The sequence below is a fragment of the Schistocerca americana genome, chromosome 1, assembly GCF_021461395.2.
Source record: "Schistocerca americana isolate TAMUIC-IGC-003095 chromosome 1, iqSchAmer2.1, whole genome shotgun sequence".
Classification (NCBI taxonomy): domain Eukaryota; kingdom Metazoa; phylum Arthropoda; class Insecta; order Orthoptera; family Acrididae; genus Schistocerca; species Schistocerca americana.
The window spans coordinates 166,419,827-166,440,465 of NC_060119.1; the positions used below are offsets into that span (position 1 = coordinate 166,419,827).

At 43.8% G+C, this 20,639-nt stretch overlaps 1 protein-coding gene across 1 annotated transcript in view; it reads right to left on the reverse strand.

The window, feature by feature from the left end:
* LOC124612781 (glycoprotein 3-alpha-L-fucosyltransferase A-like) overlaps positions 1 to 20,639 on the reverse strand; it is a 79,921-nt gene that overhangs the window by 15,107 nt on the left and 44,175 nt on the right. The window contains exon 3 of the mRNA XM_047141220.1: positions 18,033 to 18,262. Within this exon, the coding sequence (XP_046997176.1) occupies positions 18,033 to 18,262 (230 nt within the window). The remainder of the gene's footprint in view (positions 1 to 18,032; positions 18,263 to 20,639) is intronic.

Below are 20,639 nucleotides of genomic sequence, written 5' to 3' on the forward strand. Positions count from 1 at the left end.
TTAAAACAATTGATCAACCTACCGACTGTGAAATCCGGTCAGTGATTCGTTTTTTGTCGGGAAAGAACGTTGCAAATTAACCGACAAACAAGTGAGGTGTATGGCTCCAAAGCGAAGAGTAACAGTAGTATCAAGACCGACCATCAGTGATTTTAGAAGATTTGGTCAATGGCAAAGACAAAAAGACTGGTAAAGACTGGCGATTCACAATTTCAACTTTAGAGTTGGAATTTCCGAATGTGGGTAGATCAACTTTGGATGAAATTGTCTCTGAAAAGTCGCAGTTTAGAAAATTGTGTACACTTTGGTTTCCGAGGCTGCTTACTGAGAAACAAAAATTGATTGTGCTCTTGGTTTTTTGGATTGATGTCATAAAGAAGGTGATCAATTTTTAGAAAACATCAGAGGGGACTAGACGTGGGTTTCTCACATGACTCCCACAGTCTAAGGGTACGCTTACGCAGCATCCTTTCTGCAGGTACCTCGCTGCTTCCTGCTGGCAAATCACAGCTCGCTGTTAGCATGGAGCATTGTTCATTTACTCTACAACCTCATTGCACGTTGTCCGCCAGGAATAATTATCCTGCAACTGTTCAGATATCGAACAGAGTGCTAACAGCACCAAACGCGGCACTGCTGGAGTGACCTTGAAGCAGCCAGTCATGGGTCAAGTTGGAAGACATAGAGCGATGGTCGCAGCACGGAACACAAACCAGCTAGACATCATCACATGGCGAGGATCGTAATGAGCAGTGGAGCGAGCAGTGATGGTTCAAGTTAAATGGGCTGGTAAGACGCAGTGGGCTTAATTCATCAATGCCGTCTGATACCAGCGAGTAGCGAGGTGGCAGCATAAACTCACCCTTAACGTCAGTCAGTTGATTGGTGTCACCAGTCAAAGTGAAGACCAAGCAAACAATCTCAATACGCAAGCTTTAGGCAACCATGTCTTGTTATTTGAGCTTACGCAGCAAGGCACACTAATAACCGCAGTCGCTTACTGCGCTACATTGAACAAATTTCGACATGCAATACTGAATAAGCGATGTGCCCTTTTAACGTCTGGGGTTTTGTTGCTGCTTGACAATGCCAGACCCCATTCTGCCATCCACACCCAAAATTTGATTAGATCTCGGCGCCCAGTGATTTTCACTTGGTCCACTACCTAAAGGAGTTTCTTGGTGGCAAGCGCTTTGCAGCAGGTCACGTGAAGAATGTTGTGACAAATTTTTGAAAAAAATATGGAAACATGCAAAGTATTAAACAAAAAGAATTTTTTGAAAAAAAGTCTTTGATAGTTTATGTATTATAAGAAACCGGATCTTACTTTTCGAATAACCCCCGCACATCACTCGATCTTAACTGAATAGAAAATGTCTGGGATAATTTTGAACCGTGCATGTAATGTAACAACGAACACCCCCGCTAGCTGGCACCTCTATGGGATCTAATCATCAAGCTCCAGTTGTTTAAGGAATATCTGAAGAAATCTGTAGACTCTCTTCTTCACCGAGCTGACTCCATTCTCAAGACTAGAGGCGGCGTTACATGGTGGTAGCTTCATGTCTCCTGGGGGTGACAAAATATTTGCTGCATGTGTTTATATCAACAGCTGATGCATTGCATATAATGAACCAACAAGTTTAAATTGACATGTTAGATACCAAAATGCGCCCAAAACATTTTTTTGTTAGTTTAATGGATTTACAATCAGTGTCGTAACTAGAGCAAAATTAACTAATCCTTCTGTCACTTCTTGGTAGAACAGTTTCATAATTATAAACAAAAAGCAAAACATTCAAACAGAAGTCCCACATCGAGAGTAAGCTGCGAACCCAGAGTAAATGTCATCTATGACAGTGCAGTAGTAACGCAATAAAATATGTTAAACAATAAATATATATAAAGAGAACAAATCAGAATAACATTAACTCTAAACTTACAAAATCAGTTCCTATTTCACAGTTTAAATTAAAACAACAATCTCAATAAAATCAAATTAGTACATGACAAGAGTGCTGAAAAAATAGCTTGAAGAGGTAACAGCCTGAAGACATACTAGATCTGTAATACCTCTTCAAGTAGTCTTCAGTAGTCTTGTCACGTACAAATTTTATTTTAATGCGATTGTTAATCTAATACCACTCAAAATATTTCACGTGTAATAACTCCTCAAGCCATTCTTCAGCAGTCTTGTTACTTACTAATTTTATTTTATTGAGTTAGTTAATGTAATTTAAATTGGTCTATAGGCACTTATTTTTCGAATTTAGCGTTAACTACTACTGGTTTGTTCCCTTTATATGCACACTGATAAACCAAACCGCTACGACCACTGCCCTGCCGCCTGCTGTCGTTGCGGGCACGTAATGCGGAAAGAAAAGTATGTAATTGGAGCAGACATGGACGGGGATCAGCCCAGGGCAGATATGGACTACAAATAGGGAAATCCATTGGGATAAGCGAGTTTGACAAAGGGCAGATTATTATTAGCAGAGCCTGTGAACGACGAACTCGAAAACGTCAAAGCTGGTTGAATGTCCACGTGCTACTGTCGTAACCATGTACTGAAAGAGGAAGAAAGACAGTGTAACTACCACCAGGAGCTAAATGGCTGGACGTCAGCGAGTTTCACAGAACGTGGGATTCGGAAGTTTGCCTGCTTTGTAAAGTAGGATAGATGGTGATCTGTGACTCTCTGCCGAAAGAGCACAATCTTGGTGCAGGCCAAAGTGTTTCGGAGCACACCGTTCATGGTACATTGTTGAACACGGAGCTCCACGGCAGACCATCCATACGCCCTGTGGCTCTACCCTTCATTCGATCCCTGCGAAACCCTACATTTCAGCAGGATAAAGCACGACCGCATGTCGCAGGTCCTGTATGGGTCTTTCTGGATACAGAAAATGTTTGACTGCTGCCCTGGCCAGCACATTATTCAGATCTCTCACCAATTGAAAACGTCTGGTTACTAGTGGCCGAGCAACTGGCTCGTCATAATATGCCGGTCATTACTCTTGATGAACTGTGGTATCGTGTTGAAGCTGCATGGGCAGCTGTTCCAGTACACGCCATCCAAGCTGTGTTTGACTCAATGCCCAGGCGTATGAAGGCCGTTATTACGGCCAGAGGTGGTTGTTCTGAGTACTGATTTCCCAGGATCTATGGACCCAAATTGCGTGAAAATGTAATCACATGTCAGTTCTAGTATAATATATTTACCCAACGACATCGTCAATTACGATTGCTGTGGGCGAGGACCATCGGGATTCGACCGTCGATCAATGTAAGTGTGTCGGTTCTTCGGGTGAATCACATTTTTGCTACACTAGGTCGATGGTCGTGTCCACAAACGCCGTCATCGAAGTGAACGGCGGCTCGAAACGTGCAGCACGCTACGGACGCAGACTGGTGGGGGCAGTATTAAGCTATGAGGGAGATTCTCCTGGGACCTTTGGTAGCCGTCGAAGACACGCTGACAGCTGCGAACCACTTGCATCCCTTCATGATTGATGTCTTCCCCGAAGGCCATGTGATCATTCAGCAGTACAATTTCTGTGTAGCGGAGCCAGAACTGTGCTACGGTGCATTGAGGAGCATTATAACTGAAACGTCGCCTTTGATCAATTATACAAGACTGTGCTTAAACTGACACACAATATTTTTTTAGCGCAACGCAATGTGACTTTCAAAAATCTCTACAAAAGAATGGCCCTGAATAACATTAACCTATACCTTTCACAAATCACTTACCTCACCAAAAATCTTCGTTACTCGCACTACATTTACATTTACATTTACATTTATACTCGGCAAGCCACCCAACGGTGTGTGGCGGAGGGCACTTTACGTGCCACTGTCATTACCTCCCTTTCCTGTTCCAGTCGCGTATGGTTCACGGGAAGAACGACTGTCTGAAAGCCTCCGTGCGCGCTCGAATCTCTCTAATTTTACATTCGTGATCTCCTCGGGAGGTATAAGTAGGGGGAAGCAATATATTCGATACCTCATCCAGAAACGCACCCTCTCGAAACCTGGCGAGCAATCTACACCGCGATGCAGAGCGCCTCTCTTGCAGAGTCTGCCACTTGAGTTTATTAAACATCTCCATAACGCTATCACGGTTACCAAATAACCCTCTGACGAAACGCGCCGCTCTTCTTTGGATCTTCTCTATCTCCTCCGTCAAACCGATCTGGTACGGATCCCACACTGATGAGCAATACTCAAGTATAGGTCGAATGAGTGTTTTGTAAGCCACCTCCTTTGTTGATGGACTACATTTTCTAAGCACTCTCCCAATGAATCTCAACCTGGTACCCGCATTACCAACAATTAATTTTATATGATCATTCCACTTCAAATCGTTCTGCACGCATACTCCCAGATATTTTACAGAAGTAACTGCTACCAGTGTTTGTTCCGCTATCATATAATCATACAATAAAGGATCCGTCTTTCTATGTATTCGCAATACATTACATTTGTCTGTGTTAAGGGACAGTTGCCACTCCCTGCACCAAGTGCCCATCCGCTGCAGATCTTCCTGCATTTCGCTACAATTTTCTAATGCTGGAACTTCTCTGTATACTACAGCATCATCCGCGGAAAGCCGCATGGAACTTCCGACACTATCTACTAGGTCATTTATATATATTGTGAAAAGCAATGGTCCCATAACACTCCCCTGTGGCACGCCAGAGGTTACTTTAGCGTCTGTAGACGTCTCTCCATTGATAACAACATGCTGTGTTCTGTTTGCTAAAAACTCTTCAATCCAGCCACACAGCTGGTCTGATATTCCGTAGGCTCTTACTTTGTTTATCAGGCGACAGTGCGGAACTGTATCGAACGCCTTCCGGAAGTCAAGAAAAATAGCATCTACCTGGGAGCCTGTATCTAATATTTTCTGGGTCTCATGAACAAATAAAGCGAGTTGGGTCTCACACGATCGCTGTTTCCGGAATCCATGTTGATTCCTACATAGTAGACTCTGGGTTTCCAAAAACGACATGCTACTCGAGCAAAAAACATGTTCTAAAATTCTACAACAGATCGACGTCAGAGATATAGGTCTATAGTTTTGCGCATCTGCTCGACAACCCTTCTTGAAGACTGGGACTACCTGTGCTCTTTTCCAATCATTTGGAACCCTCCGTTCCTCTAGAGACTTGCGGTACACGGCTGTTACAAGGGGGGCAAGTTCTTTCGCGAACTCTGTGTAGATCGAATTGGTATCCCGTCAGGTCCAGTGGACTTTCCTCTATTGAGGGATTCCAGTTGCTTTTCTATTCCTTGGACACTTATTTCGATGTCAGCCATTTTTTCGTTTGTGCGAGGATTTAGAGAAGGAACTGCAGTGCGGTCTTCCTCTGTGAAACAGCTTTGGAAAAAGGTGTTTAGTATTTCAGCTTTACGCATGTCATCCTCTGTTTCAATGCCATCATCATCCCGGAGTGTCTGGATATGCTGTTTCGAGCCACTTACTGATTTAACATAAGACCAGAACTTCCTAGGATTTTCTGTCAAGTCGGTACATAGAATTTTACTTTCGAATTCACTGAACGCTTCACGCATAGCCCTCCTTACGCTAACTTTGACATCGTTTAGCTTCTGTTTGTCTGAGCGGTTTTGGCTGCGTTTAAACTTGGAGTCAAGCTCTCTTTGCTTTCGCAGTAGTTTCCTAACTTTGTTGTTGTACCACGGTGGGTTTTTCCCGTCCCTCACAGTTTTACCCGGCACGTACCTGTCTAAAACGCATTTTACGATTGCCTTGAACTTTTTCCATAAACACTCAACATTGTCAGTGTCGGAACAGAAATTTTCGTTTTGATCTGTTAGGTAGTCTGAAATCTGCCTTCTATTACTCTTGCCAAACAGATAAACCTTCCTCCCTTTTTTTATATTCCTAGTGACTTCCATATTCAGGGAGGCTGCAACGGCCTTATGATCACTGATTCCCTGTTCTGCACTCAGAGAGTCGAAAAGTTCGGGTCTGTTTGTTATCAGTAGGTCCAAGATGTTATCTCCACGAGTCGGTTCTCTGTTTAATTGCTCGAGGTAATTTTCGGATAGTGCACTCAGTATAATGTCACTCGATGCTCTGTTCCTACCAACCGTCCTAAACATCTGAGTGCCCAGTCTATATCTGGTAAATTGAAATCTCCACCTAAGACTATAACATGCTGAGAAAATTTATGAGAAATGTATTCCAAATTTTCTCTCAGTTGTTCTGCCACTAATGCTGCTGAGTCGGGAGGTCGGTAAAAGGAGCCAATTATTAACCTAGCTCGGTTGTTGAGTGTAACCTCCACCCATAATAATTCACAGGAACTATCCACTTCTACTTCACTACAGGATAAACTACTACTAACAGCGACGAACACTCTACCACCGGTTGCATGCAATCTATCGTTTCTAAACACCTTCTGTACCTTTGTAAAAATTTCAGCAGAATTTATCTCTGGCTTAAGCCAGCTTTCTGTACCTATAACGATTTCAGCTTCGGTGCTTTCTATCAGCGCTTGAAGTTCTGGTACTTTACCAACGCAGCTTCGACAGTTGACAATTACAATACCGATTGCTGCTTGGTCCCCGCATGTCCTGACTTTGCCCCACACCCGTTGATGCTGTTGCCCTTTCTGTACTTGCCCAAGGCCATCTAACCTAAAAAACTGCCCAGCCCACGCCACACAACCCCTGCTACCCGTGTAGCCGCTTGTTGCGTGTAGTGGACTCCTGACCTATCCAGCGGTACCCGAAACCCCACCACCCTATGGCGCAAGTCGAGGAATCTGCAGCCCACACGGTCGCTGAGCCGTCTCAGCCTCTGATTCAGACCCTCCACTCGGCTCTGTACCAAAGGTCCGCAGTCAGTCCTGTCGATGATGCTGCAGACAGTGAGCTCTGCTTTCATTGCGCTAGCGACACTGGCAGTCTTCAACAAATCAGATAGCCGCCGGAAGCCATAGAGGATTTCCTCCGATCCATAGCGGCACACATCATTGGTGCCGACATGAGCGACCACCTGCAGATGGGTGCACCCTGTACCCTTTATGGCATCCGGAAGGACCCTTTCCACATCTGGAATGATTCCCCCCGGTATGCACACGGAGTGCACATTGGTTTTCTTCCCCTCTCTTGCTGCCATTTCCCTAAGGGGCCCCATTACGCGCCTGACGTTGGAGCCCCCAACTACCAGTAAGCCCACCCTCTGCGACTGCCCGGATCTTGCAGACTGAGGGGCAACCTCTGGAACAGGACAAGCAGCCATGTCCGACCGAAGATCAGTATCAGCCGGAGACAGAGCCTGAAACCAGTTCGTCAGACAAACTGGAGAGGCCTTCCGTTCAGCCCTCCGGAATGTCCTTCGCCCCCTGCCACACCTTGAGACGACCTCCCACTCTACCACAGGTGAGGGATCAGCCTCAATGCGGGCAGTATCCCGGGCAACCACAGTCGTAGTCCGATCGGGGGATGCGTGGGACAAGCTGGCCGTCCCCGACAAACCCCCCTACTGCAATACAGCGAGCGCCACTACTGCCAGCTAAATAAAAGATTCAAACTACTGAAGGCACTAACTACTGATAGGCATAGTTAGCAAATGAAAGATTTTGATAAAGAACAAATGATGTATTTACCTTAATAGTCATAATATATATAGCAGTTCATGACATCCAGTCTTACAAATTTCAAAACTCTGCCATCTCTCTCCCCACATCCACCACTGCTGGCGGCTCACCTCCAACTACGGAACGCTACGCGCTGTTAACATCCAGCTGCCCAACACTACAATGGCAGACAACAATGCAAACTAGCCACAGACTGCACACAGCACAGCGAGTGATTTCCATACAGAGCGCTACGTGGCGTTACCAATAAGAAAACCTAAACAGCCCCCATGCTCCCCACAAAAAATTTTACAAATTGTTTTGGGCACTGGCCAATACATATTTGTTAAAAATTTTTCACAATTACAATAACAAAGAAATCAAATGCACACACTTATTGATACAATGTTGGTCAAAAGCTAAAATTTTCTCACAGTCCATAAAGACAGTCCTGATCATTCATCACAGTAAAATTGCAGTGTTTTTCTCAAACGCTGAGCAGTAAAAGAAAATGCACACAGAAGTAGTGGATTTCCATGCAGTCTTGAAGAAGTAGTGTTGTCCTTCCAACGGAAAGACAGTGCTGACTCTCGACATGCAGACAGGTAATGGGCCACAACAGAGGAAACCCACAGCAGAGTCATTCGACATTTTGAAGAATATTGGTAGGTAGGTCATCACAGAGCAGACCCACTATAGTCTTGGTAGAGAGTATGGTATCGATGGGCCACCAAAGGTGCAGACCCACTGTAGTCCTTGTAGAAATAATGGCATTGATGGATCATCAAAGGTGTAGACCCACTGTAGTCCTTGTAGAGATGGCCAGCAGCCATCTGCTGCGACTGTGCAGGTGCACAATCACCATCGAAGAGTCTTGCGGACAATATAGCAAGTCCATAACCACCACTTGTGCACTCACAAAGTTTTGGAATTGTCCTTGCAACCAGCAATGCTGTTATCCAGTCCCTTGCTGAATTATTAACACACGTGCAAACACTAACAGTCCCAACTTCTCACATATTGTGCATATACTATGATCAACAGAAATGCGTGCAGTGAAATGTATGCTTACAAGTTACTTAATTTGATGAACTAGTGTCAGTTACAATTTTATAACAGGAGAATACAATTACAAAGTACAGAAAACATCATTAAAAAACATAAAAATTCAGATAACATTTGTAGTAATAAAGGCCTTACAAAAGAATCGAAATAACATGTACATCAGTGTTACAGGAATTATGACATATGTAAATACATAAAAGATCAGAATAACTTTCGAAACATCAACTTCACATGTGAGCATAAAAACAAAACTGAATAAATAATGTCTAAACATCTTTACAAAGTAAATAACATATTATTAATGCAAATTATATTTGAAGATAACAGTGTTCCTCATCATAGTAAATGTAGCTGAGTATTATAAAAATTCTACAACAAGTTTGCCAAGCATAGTGCTACTAAATTTCACTTTGTATTACTCTGTTAAGCCAGTTTTACTACTGATTTATTTTTCTTGTTGCTGTACATTGGCTCATATTCGTTGTAATGTTGCATTTGGTCTGCTAATTTAGATATACTGCTGCTTGCTTTGCCAATTTGCATTTTTTTGTCATTGCTGTTTGTGTTAATTGTTTTGTGCTGCTGCATTGCCTCGTCCCTTAGTTTAGCATCTGAGCTCAGTAGATTTAAGTTAGCTTAAGAGGGGGTAGACTATGTAAGAAACTAACTATGATGAATTGGAAGAAATGCATTGAGAAGCTATAAGAAAATGGTTTGGCCAAAAAAGTTGTGTACAGTGGAGAAAAACTATTTTTGAAAGAGGATGTGAACAGAATACAGAAAGAAGGCTTAGATAGGACTTTTTGAGAATAATGATGAACGAAGGGAGATCTCCATGCAAAATACTGCAGTAAAACAAACCCTGTCCTTTCCTTTTGTCTTATTTGTGTCTATGTGTTTATATACCCTTGTGCATTTGTCTTTTTCCTGCACTACGCCTGTACCATAATTCCTATCACCTTGTACACCAATAGAAAAGGTACGATAGGAAATAATGTCTCTGTCATAGTACGATTCCATTCCTTGTAATGCCTTATCACTACCTCGTACTATAGCAAGTGTTAACCATGAGTTACCAGGAACAAGTTCTGTCGTAGTGCATGAAAAGATAATCTTGCATCCAACAAATGTGATAGGACCAGTCAGTAGCTCTTCTTGAGCAACATCATTAGGAACAAAACTAAAAGTGTCCACTGTCTTATACACTGGAAGTCTGCTCCTCCTCATGTATCTTCTGCGGCGGTACGGCATGGCTGTGTGCTCGGTGCGGCTGCCTCGAGTCGAATGAGCATGCTGATGCCTCAGAACAGGATGTACTTCCTGCCCCCCACCCGTGCGCGCAGCGCCAGCGCGCCTTATCAGTGTTGCGCAATCTTGATTTTCCAGCAACACGGGCCTAGTAATACTAGGGCCCGTGTTGCGCTCTCTGTCTAACACTCAAGGCCACCCGCCTCGCTCAGCGGCCAAGTCCGCTTCAAGGTCACACGCCTTACACAGCAGCATAAGGCAAAGGCACACAGTTAGTAGAAATTCTCTCAACTCTCGTAGAAAGACGCTTGTCATAATCAGGCGTGCAGATGTAAGTATCTTTCCAAGTAATGAGCGTGTCGTATTTGCAATGCTTTCCACAAAGGAATGTCAATAGTGAGGATAATGGCCTCTTTTTTCCTCCACCTAATGGCTTTCTTTTGTCAGACGACTATCTCTCAGCTCGGCGCCCAAAACGCATTACGTCAAGGCCACTTACCTTTCTTACCGAAATATTTACGACAGCAGTTTCCGCTACAGTGGCAGTCTCATATAAAAATTTCACAGGTCGAGAATTTGCATTACAAATGTGTAGAAACAAAATCCTATAAATATAACAGTGTCCAAAAAAATTTCGACAGCATTGTAATACATTCACCCACGTACACACATTTCATAATCCTTAAAGTACGATTCTTGGTTTTCAACATTCTTTTCCACAAATCAGAGTCCCTAACCACTACTCATTATTCCTTACTTTATTATACATATACATATTCGTCGAGACTTCTTCAATATTTCATCATAAGAAATACATAGCATAATCAAATTCCTCATATACGGTAGCATCATCTTATTGATCATAAACATACCTCAACAGCATAATACACATCGTCGTCGTAATAATATCATAACATCTCAGTCAATTTTCAAAATCGACGTAGTTTCCTCCAATAATTTCAAAACCTAAAAAAAATTCTCTGCTCATTTCAATAGTGTCATCTACCTCAAACGTACTTTAAAATGATGATCCCATACCAAATACATCATTCAAAGCTCTCATAGTATCACAATGGTTCCAAAAAAATATGAACAGTTACTGAGTACGGACAAAATACAATTTCACAAGTATGAAGTTATCCAACTGTGTAATTGCGTAAACATTTGTCACTGACGTAGTAAAAAAAAGTTTGTTTCTCTGTTAAATAATCAGATAGCTGTGTAATTCTGTGTTAGAGGAATATGGTACCGATGTGTAAAGTTGTATAAGCAAATACCATATTAGCTAGAGCTCCTTGTGCTTGCCACACACATGGTACACAAAGTAAGTGTATACCCCTTGAGGATTAATGTAATTAAACCCTCAGGTGTTACAGATTACAGAAATGGAATGAAATGTATCACGGAAAACTTTCTTTGTAATTCAAAAATCTTTAAAAATAAATGTTTTAAGTACAAAATTAATCACTCAAATACGTGTACTGTAGCGCTAAACTGTGCTTCTTGTTGTATGACAATCTCTGTGGAAGTGTCGTAGTTATCGTCCTCCAAAAGCTAAGTTCTGCAGAAGTCAATGTACTTACCTCACGATAACCAAAAGTGAAATGCTTTGCATATAGATATCGTAGTTATTACGTACCTTACCGTGATCAAGAAAGTACTATAACGTAACGTATTGTTGTGCTACGAAAAAGGCTGTCTCATTGTAGCTATACCACAAAAGTTACTACTAAAACATGTTTTACTTTCCAGAATAATACAGAAAAACTGTGCAGATATAAAACAGATACACCACAAAAGTAACAATGTAAACTGTGTCACACATTAGTAGCATCATGTTACAATCGTGTAGCTGTCAAAGAAACCAAGTGCTAAGTCATCTTTAATCCCAAAGAAAGTACTTCAAATAAAGAATGTCTTTATAAGTAAACCAAAATCTTGCATTAAAATCTCATTAACAGTGCCGGTATATGTTCTAAGTATGTGACCCTTATAGTTGTTACCTGGTCGTGCAACTAACAAGCAAGAATGTACAAATAACAATACTCTGTCGTCTGTTCACTATAACAACGCATTCGTAATTTCTGTATAAATAAGTTCTCTTGGTTCTTGACTGGATATTTAACTTCAAACATTTTTGCATGTTAACTGTTTCTAAGTCTGACAAAGCATACTAGTAACGTGAAGTGAAAAGTTTTATGGCAAAGACAAAGTTAAAAAGCAGATTATCTTTCAATAAACGGTTTTACATGTGAAATGTGGCGTAATCCTTTACCCTTCCCAGTACGCAGAGTTTCAATTTCAACGCAATTATCACGTTGTATACGACGGTGAGGAATGCTAAAATTTTTCTCAAGGTTAGTGTCTATGTTATTTTTCTCTGAGCCAGCCGGCGCACGTGGCTGCCTGCGGTGCGAGTCATTGTCTGTCTGTCTGTTGGCGCGCATCGTTATTGGGATTAGGAGACCTAACTTCTACAAATTCACCTTGACGAGAAGACCCTACCCTGTTTGAATCTCGCCAGTTCTGATGAAATTCAGGTCTGTCGTTACGATTATATCGTCTGTCGCCATGTCGGTAATTTCTGTAATTAATTTCTTGTTGGTCACGTGGTGGAGAATTTCTCCCTGAATCTTAACTGTGCGCTGAACTGTTGCGTCTGAAGTTATTCTGTCTCCCCTGATAATAATTGTTTTGGTTCACATATTGTCTGTTTCTACGGTTATCTCTGTCATATTCATTACTACGGAAGTACGACCTTTCTCTGTAACTATTATTCTGCCAACGGGTGTCATACGGGTGGTGTCTGTTTTGGTCACGATTTGTGTTGTGAGAATAGCCTTGTCGTGTCCAGTTATTATTTCTTTCATGCAGAATTGCGACGGATGCGATCTGTAATTGTTGTGTTGCTGTTTTCGTGTTCCGCGATTGTCAGTGTCAATTTCTAATTGTTGTAAGAGTCCCTGAAAAGCTTCAATGTCGTCTTTGCAACGTCCTGCCAAAATAATATGTCGTAAATGTTCACGTAATTTGATTAAGCAAATGTGGATGAGTTCTGAGGGGCTGTATGGGTTTGACAGGTACTGATTCTTTTGCAACATGTCTTCAAAATATTTCACAAGACTGGAAAATTCAGATTATTCGAAATGTTTCATCATTATGATGCTATGTTTTACTCGGTCTTGTGTGGCTTGAGACCAATATATTGAGAGGAAGGCATGATAAAATTCTCCTTCACTGTGGCAATCGTGAATGACCGATCACATTCTTACAGCTGGTTCATTCTCTAAATAGCCACACATAAATTCTAACCTGTGCTCCAATGACCAGTTGGGAGGAAAACAATGAGAGAATTGATGAAGCCATGCTTGTGGATGAATGTCGTTATCAGAATTCTTAAATGTTTTGAATTCACGTGTAGTAATGAACAGCTTATAGTCAAAAACATCGTGTCGGCGAGTCGCATATCGGTCATTGTTAGGTCGTTTCGGCGGTTCCATCTCAAAATCCAATGCGCCTTGCCAATTTCTTTCATAATTTCCGAAGTGTCCTGTGTTATTATTTTGTGTTGTTCCGTATTTCTATGTCCCTCTTCCCGTACTGGAGCGCGAGTGTCCTCTTAAATATGTAATTCTTGTATTACTTGTGCCAACTGATCTTGTACTTCCCGGATTTCTCTTTTGTACTGTGTATTGATTTTGTTTGAATTTTCTAATTTGTTCATACTCTTCAGTGTCCATGAAGGCTACAGGTCTTGTATCATTCAGATCATCATCTACCTTTGCAGATAAGTTAGTGAACTGATCTGAAAGTTCGGCTACTTTATCCGTTAGTGAAATTATTTCCTCTGTGTGTTTTTCTGAACCAAGTTTCAGAGTGTCCATTTGTGTTGAAATCGTATCTACTGTGTCCTTTGAGTTTTCCTGAGTTTTTGCAAGTTGCATAACCGAATCGGTAGATGCAACTGAGTCAATTTTAGCTTGCAAGGTGTCGTGATTTTCATGAACAATAGTTTGCAGTTCTTTTATGGCTGCTTCGTGATTCTGTAATGCATTTTCATGACGCGAAAAAATAGGTTGGAAATGCTCACAAATTTTTGTTTTTACGTCGTTACAGACTTTTTGACATTTCGATTCGATTTTATGTAACTCAGTAGTTAAATCTTCACGTGTTTGTTCAAGCGTGGTGTGAAGATTTTGTTCCATTGCGTCTAACTGTTGCTGTGTTTGTCTCTGGTGTTGTTCCATTGTGTCTAACTTTTGAAGATTTTGTTCCATTGTGTCTAAGTTTTGAAGATTTTGTCCCATTTGTTTCTGATTTTGTTCAAGCGTTGTGTCTAACTTTTGAAGATTTTGTTCCATTGTGTCTAACTTTTGTAGCCTTTGTCCCATTTGTTACATTAACTGTAATAACAATGCACTGGTGTCTGAAACGTGTTCCTCAGTGCTATTCGGCAGTGCATTTGAACCGGCAATATTCGCATTTTGAATAGCAGAAAATGTGTCTTGATTTATTTGAGAAAACGGTGAGGACGCAAAACCTGAATCTACAGTATTTGCAAGATTGTGTCGTGTCATTTCCGAATCCTGAGGCGAGCTGTTGCCGACCGATCGATCGATAATGCTTCCCTGTTCACTAATTGTTTCACTGTCTACACCATTATTTGCAGCCCACTCCATTTCCCTATGCACAATTACGAAATTAGTACTTTGAATGTCTGTTAATTCATTACACAGTGGTGCTAATAAGCTACGCTCGTCGTCACTGTTATTTCTCAGCTTACTTTGGAGCCTAGTGTTACGTTTTTCACACGCCATTATTGTCACAATATTTCACACGATAACACAGAAAAGCACAATTTGAAGAGCAAAAATAAAAGAACACCTTAACATAGCACTGAAAATAGCTTCAAAATACACTCCTGGAAATGGAAAAAAGAACACATTGACACCGGTGTGTCAGACCCACCATACTTGCTCCGGACACTGCGAGAGGGCTGTACAAGCAATGATCACACGCACGGCACAGCGGACACACCAGGAACCGCGGTGTTGGCCGTCGAATGGCGCTAGCTGCGCAGCATTTGTGCACCGCCGCCGTCAGTGTCAGCCAGTTTGCCGTGGCATACGGAGCTCCATCGCAGTCTTTAACACTGGTAGCATGCCGCGACAGCGTGGACGTGAACCGTATGTGCAGTTGACGGACTTTGAGCGAGGGCGTATAGTGGGCATGCGGGAGGCCGGGTGGACGTACCGCCGAATTGCTCAACACGTGGGGCGTGAGGTCTCCACAGTACATCGATGTTGTCGCCAGTGGTCGGCGGAAGGTGCACGTGCCCGTCGACCTGGGACCGGACCGCAGCGACGCACGGATGCACGCCAAGACCTTAGGATCCTACGCAGTGCCGTAGGGGACCGCACCGCCACTTCCCAGCAAATTAGGGACACTGTTGCTCCTGGGGTATCGGCGAGGACCATTCGCAACCGTCTCCATGAAGCTGGGCTACGGTCCCGCACACCGTTAGGCCGTCTTCCGCTCACGCCCCAACATCGTGCAGCCCGCCTCCAGTGGTGTCGCGACAGGCGTGAATGGAGGGACGAATGGAGACGTGTCGTCTTCAGCGATGAGAGTCGCTTCTGCCTTGGTGCCAATGATGGTCGTATGCGTGTTTGGCGCCGTGCAGGTGAGCGCCACAATCAGGACTGCATACGACCGAGGCACACAGGGCCAACACCCGGCATCATGGTGTGGGGAGCGATCTCCTACACTGGCCGTACACCACTGGTGATCGTCGAGGGGACACTGAATAGTGCACGGTACATCCAAACCGTCATCGAACCCATAGTTCTACCATTCCTAGACCGGCAAGGGAACTTGCTGTTCCAACAGGACAATGCACGTCCGCATGTATCCCGTGCCACCCAACGTGCTCTAGAAGGTGTAAGTCAACTACCCTGGCCAGCAAGATCTCCGGATCTGTCCCCCATTGAGCATGTTTGGGACTGGATGAAGCGTCGTCTCACGCGGTCTGCACGTCCAGCATGAACGCTGGTCCAACTGAGGCGCCAGGTGGAAATGGCATGGCAAGCCGTTCCACAGGACTACATCCAGCATCTCTACGATCGTCTCCATGGGAGAATAGCAGCCTGCATTGCTGCGAAAGGTGGATATACACTGTACTAGTGCCGACATTGTGCATGCTCTGTTGCCTGTGTCTATGTGCCTGTGGTTCTGTCAGTGTGATCATGTGATGTATCTGACCCCAGGAATGTGTCAATAAAGTTTCCCCTTCCTGGGACAAAGAATTCATGGTGTTCTTATTTCAATTTCCAGGAGTGTACTTGGTGCAAATCTACATGCATGCCACAACAACAATGAAAGACTGCAACTACAAAGGAGATTCTCTCTACAATTACGCGCTAGCAATAAACAATAGCTACACTAATTACACAAACTACAAGAAAAGATCAGAAGATTCCAGTGAGGTATCCTCGGCTAAGGGTCGACATATGAAACGTCCCCTTAGAAAAATTGTACAAGACTGTGCTTAAACTGACACACAATATTTTTTTAGCGCAACGCAATCTTTCAAATATCTCTACAAAAGAATGGCCCTGACTAACATTAACCTATACCTTTCACAAATCACTTACCTCACCCAAAATCTTCGTTACTCGCACTACTGCAATACAGCGAGCGCCACTACTGCCAGCTAAATAAAAGATTCAAACTACTGAAGGCACTAACTACTGATAGGCATAGTTAGCAAATGAATTATTTTGATAGAGAACAAATGATGTATTTACCTTAATAGTCATAATATATATAGCAGTTCATGACATCCAGTCTTACAAATTTCAAAACTCCGCCATCTCTCTCCCCACATCCACCACTGCTGGGGGCTCACCTCCAACTGCGGAATGCTACGCGCTGTTAACATCCAGCTGCCCAACACTACAATGGCAGACAACAATGCAAACTAACCACAGACTGCACACAGCACAGCGAGTGATTTCCATACAGAGCGCTACGTGGCGTTACCAATAAGAAAACCTAAACAATGAACTCACGTTGATGTCTCGGCGACCACATTCACACGATGTAAATCCTATGGAATACATTCGGGTCACTATGGGCGCCATCACAGCTTATGCAAATCAGCAAGCCATTATTTACGAGAGGCAACGGCTTTGCCGCAGTGGATACACCGGTTCCCGTGAGCGCTGTCGGGGGTGGTCGGTTTTTGGATGGGTTACCATCCAGGCCGCCATGCGCTGTTGCCATTTTTCGGGGTGCACGCAGCATCGTGATGCCGTTTGAGGAGCTACGCGACCGAATAGTAGCGGCTTCGGTCAAGACTATCATCATAACGACCGGGAGAGCAGTGTGCTGACCCCACGCCCCTCCAATCCGCATCCTCCTCTGACGATGGCTCTGAGCACTATGGGACTTAACATCTATGGTCATCAGTCCCCTAGAACGTAGAACTACTTAAACCTAACTAACCTAAGGACATCACACAACATCCAGTCATCACGAGGGAGAGAAAATCCCTGACCCCGTCGGGAATCGAACCCGGGAACCCGGGTGCGGGAAGCGAGAGCGCTACCGCACGACCACGAGCTGCGGACTCCTCTGAGGATGACACGGCGGTCGGATGGTCCCGATGGGCGTGGTTTATTATTTACGAGAATTACATAATCTGTGTGTACATATCTATTGCCACTTACCTCTACAAACCAAACTGTCGGATCCCTGATACGCAGAATCAGTGATGTATTTCGTTCCAAAGACGGACAAACAAGCTATTAAGCAGGTGGTCATAATGTTTTGGCTCATCAGTGTATTCACTGTATAACTTTAATGTTTTTAATTGCATTACCACAGCACTGTCAAAGATTACTTTTACTTTGTGTTTGTACTTCTCTCTCGATGTGTCACATCTTTTTCTGTGTTGCCCGTGGACGACGACAGACAGTTAAAGTCTGATGATGGTTTGGTAACCGTTTGACGAAACAAACTGATACTGCAGAACATACACAATATTATGTTTTTCATTTACAACTGAAGTACAAGTGCTTAAGGGCATGAAGAAAATGTGAACATCACCTAAATCTCTTGCCGTAGGCGGGAGGCTCCAGCATGTAAAGTATCCATATCTGCTCGGGGCGGCGCGGGAATGGCGTGCGCGGGATGAAATCCCTGAAGATGATGGCGTCGGCGTCCCAGGCCTCGAGCCGTCGGTCGCTAAGCGAGCACTCGCTGACGGGGCAGTGGGCGAACGGCTCCTCGCCGGCAGGGACGTCCCCCCAGGACGCCAAGCCATTGTACACCACAACCTGGGGGAAAAGTTGTTGTCGTTGTTGTTAGGACTGCTTAACTCTAGACATGTAATTTAATCCATTGCACAAATGGTTTCTCGCCGTCGTGGACGTTATCCTAGGACTTCAGACCGAACACAACGTGGCACACATTTAATGTTTTCGTTATGGTAGGTTAACTCTAGGCCTGAAATTTAATCCAATGCGAGAATGGTTAACTGTCTTCGGCAACGTCCACCAGGACTTCAGATGACTTCACTACAATCTGGGAGCACAGTTACGGTTGTCGTTATGAGCGGTTAACATCAAGGCTATAGTGGCGTAGGGAAACAACTAAAGGAGTTGAAAACAAGTAAATCCAGATGGAATCCAAATGCGGTCTGAGGCGTCTTGCCACAAATCGCGCGGCTTCCCCCCGTCGGAGGTTCGAGTACTCCCTCGGGCACAGGTGTTTGTGTTGTCCTTAGCGTAAGTTAGATTAAGTAGTGTGTAAGCCTAGGAACCGATGACCTCAGCAGTTTGGTCCCATAGGAACTTACCACCACAACCACAATCCCAATGCGGTTTCCCAAAGAGTATTCTACGGCACTGGCCGTTATCTAGGTGATTTGCCGGCCGCAGTGGCCGAGCGGTTCTAGGCGCTTCATTCTGGAACCACGCGACCGCTACGATCGCAGGTTCGAATCCTGCCTCGGGCATGGATGTGTGTGATGTCCTTAGGTTAGTTAGGTTTAAGTAGTTCTAAGTTCTAGGGGACTGATGACCTCAGCTGTTTAGTCCCATAGTGCTCAGAGCCATTTGAACCACTTTTAGGAGCATTTATCGCAAATCTCTCGCCCAGAGCAAAGTCCCAAGCTACTGGAAAAAAGCGCAGGTGACTCCTGTATATAAGAAGGACAAAAGAACGGACTCACAAAATTACAGATCAATACCGCTAACTTCATATTGCTGCAGAATTCTTGAACATATTCTCAGTTCGAATTTAATATATTTTCTTGAGACCGAGAATCTTAGAAAGCATTACTCGTGCGACACTCTGCTTGCCATTTTCTCACATGATGCACTGCGAATTATGGTTGTAGTGCAACAGGCAGATTTCGTATTACTATATTTCCGGAAAGCATTTGACACTGTGTTCCATCGCAGGTAGTTAAAGAAGGTACGAGTGTATGGAAGAGGTTCACAGATATCTGAGCGGCTAGTAGAGCTCTTAAGTTGTAAAACCCAGTATGTTGTCCTCGAGGGCGTGTGTTCATCAGAGCCGGCCGTTGTGGCCAAGCGGTTGTAGAAGCTTCAGTCAGGAACCGCGCTGCTGTTACGGCCGCAGGTTCGAATCCTGCCTCGGGCATGGATGTGTGTGATGCCCTTAGGTTAGTTAGGTTTAAGTAGTTGTAAGTCTAGGGGACTGATGACCTCAGATGTTAAGTCCCATAGTGCTTAGAGCCATTTGGATCATTTGTTCATCAGAGACATGGGCATCTTCACGAGTGCCCCAGGGAAATGAGACAGAACCGCTATTACCGTCTATGTACATAAATGATTTGTCGGACAGCGTGGGCAGCAATCTACAGTTGTTTGCTGATATGCCGTGGTGCACGGTAAGGAGTCGAAGTTGAGTGACTGTAGGAGGATAAAAGATGACCTAGACAAAATTTCGAGTTGGTGTGATGAATGACAGAATAAATGTAAAAAAATGTAAGTTAATGCGAGTGAGTAAGAAGACCAGATCCGTAACGTCCGGATACAGTATTAGTAGCGCCCTGCTTGACACAGCCACGTCGTTCAAATATCTGGGTCTGACGTTGCAAAGTCATATGAAATGGAATGAGCATGTGAGGACTGTGGTAGGGAAGGCGAATGGCAGACCTCGGTTCATTGAAAGGATTCTAGAAAAATGCGATTCATCTGTAATGGAGACTGCATATACGACGCTAGTACGAGCTATTCTTGAGTACTGCCCGAGTGTTTTTGATCCATATCAGGTCAGAGTAAAGGGAGACATCGGAGCAATGCAGAGACGGGCGGCTAGATTTGTTACTGGTAGCTTCGAACAAGTTGCAAGTTATATGGAGATGCTTTGGGACTTCAAATGAGAATCCCTGTATGGAAGGCGACGTTCTTTCCGGGGAACACTACTTAGAAAATTTAGAGAACCAGCATTTGAAGATGACTGCAGAACAAATCCGTAGCCTCGAAAATACATTGCGCGTAAGGACCATGGAGACGTATAGATAGTCATTTGTCCTTCGTTCTATTTGCGAGTGGTACAGGGAAGGAAATAACCAATAGTGATATGGGGTACCCTCCGCCACGCGCCGTAAGGTGGATCTCGGAGTACCGTTGTAAATGTAGGCGTATGAGGGGAGTGTAATGGTCATTTTGTTGAAATTTTTTT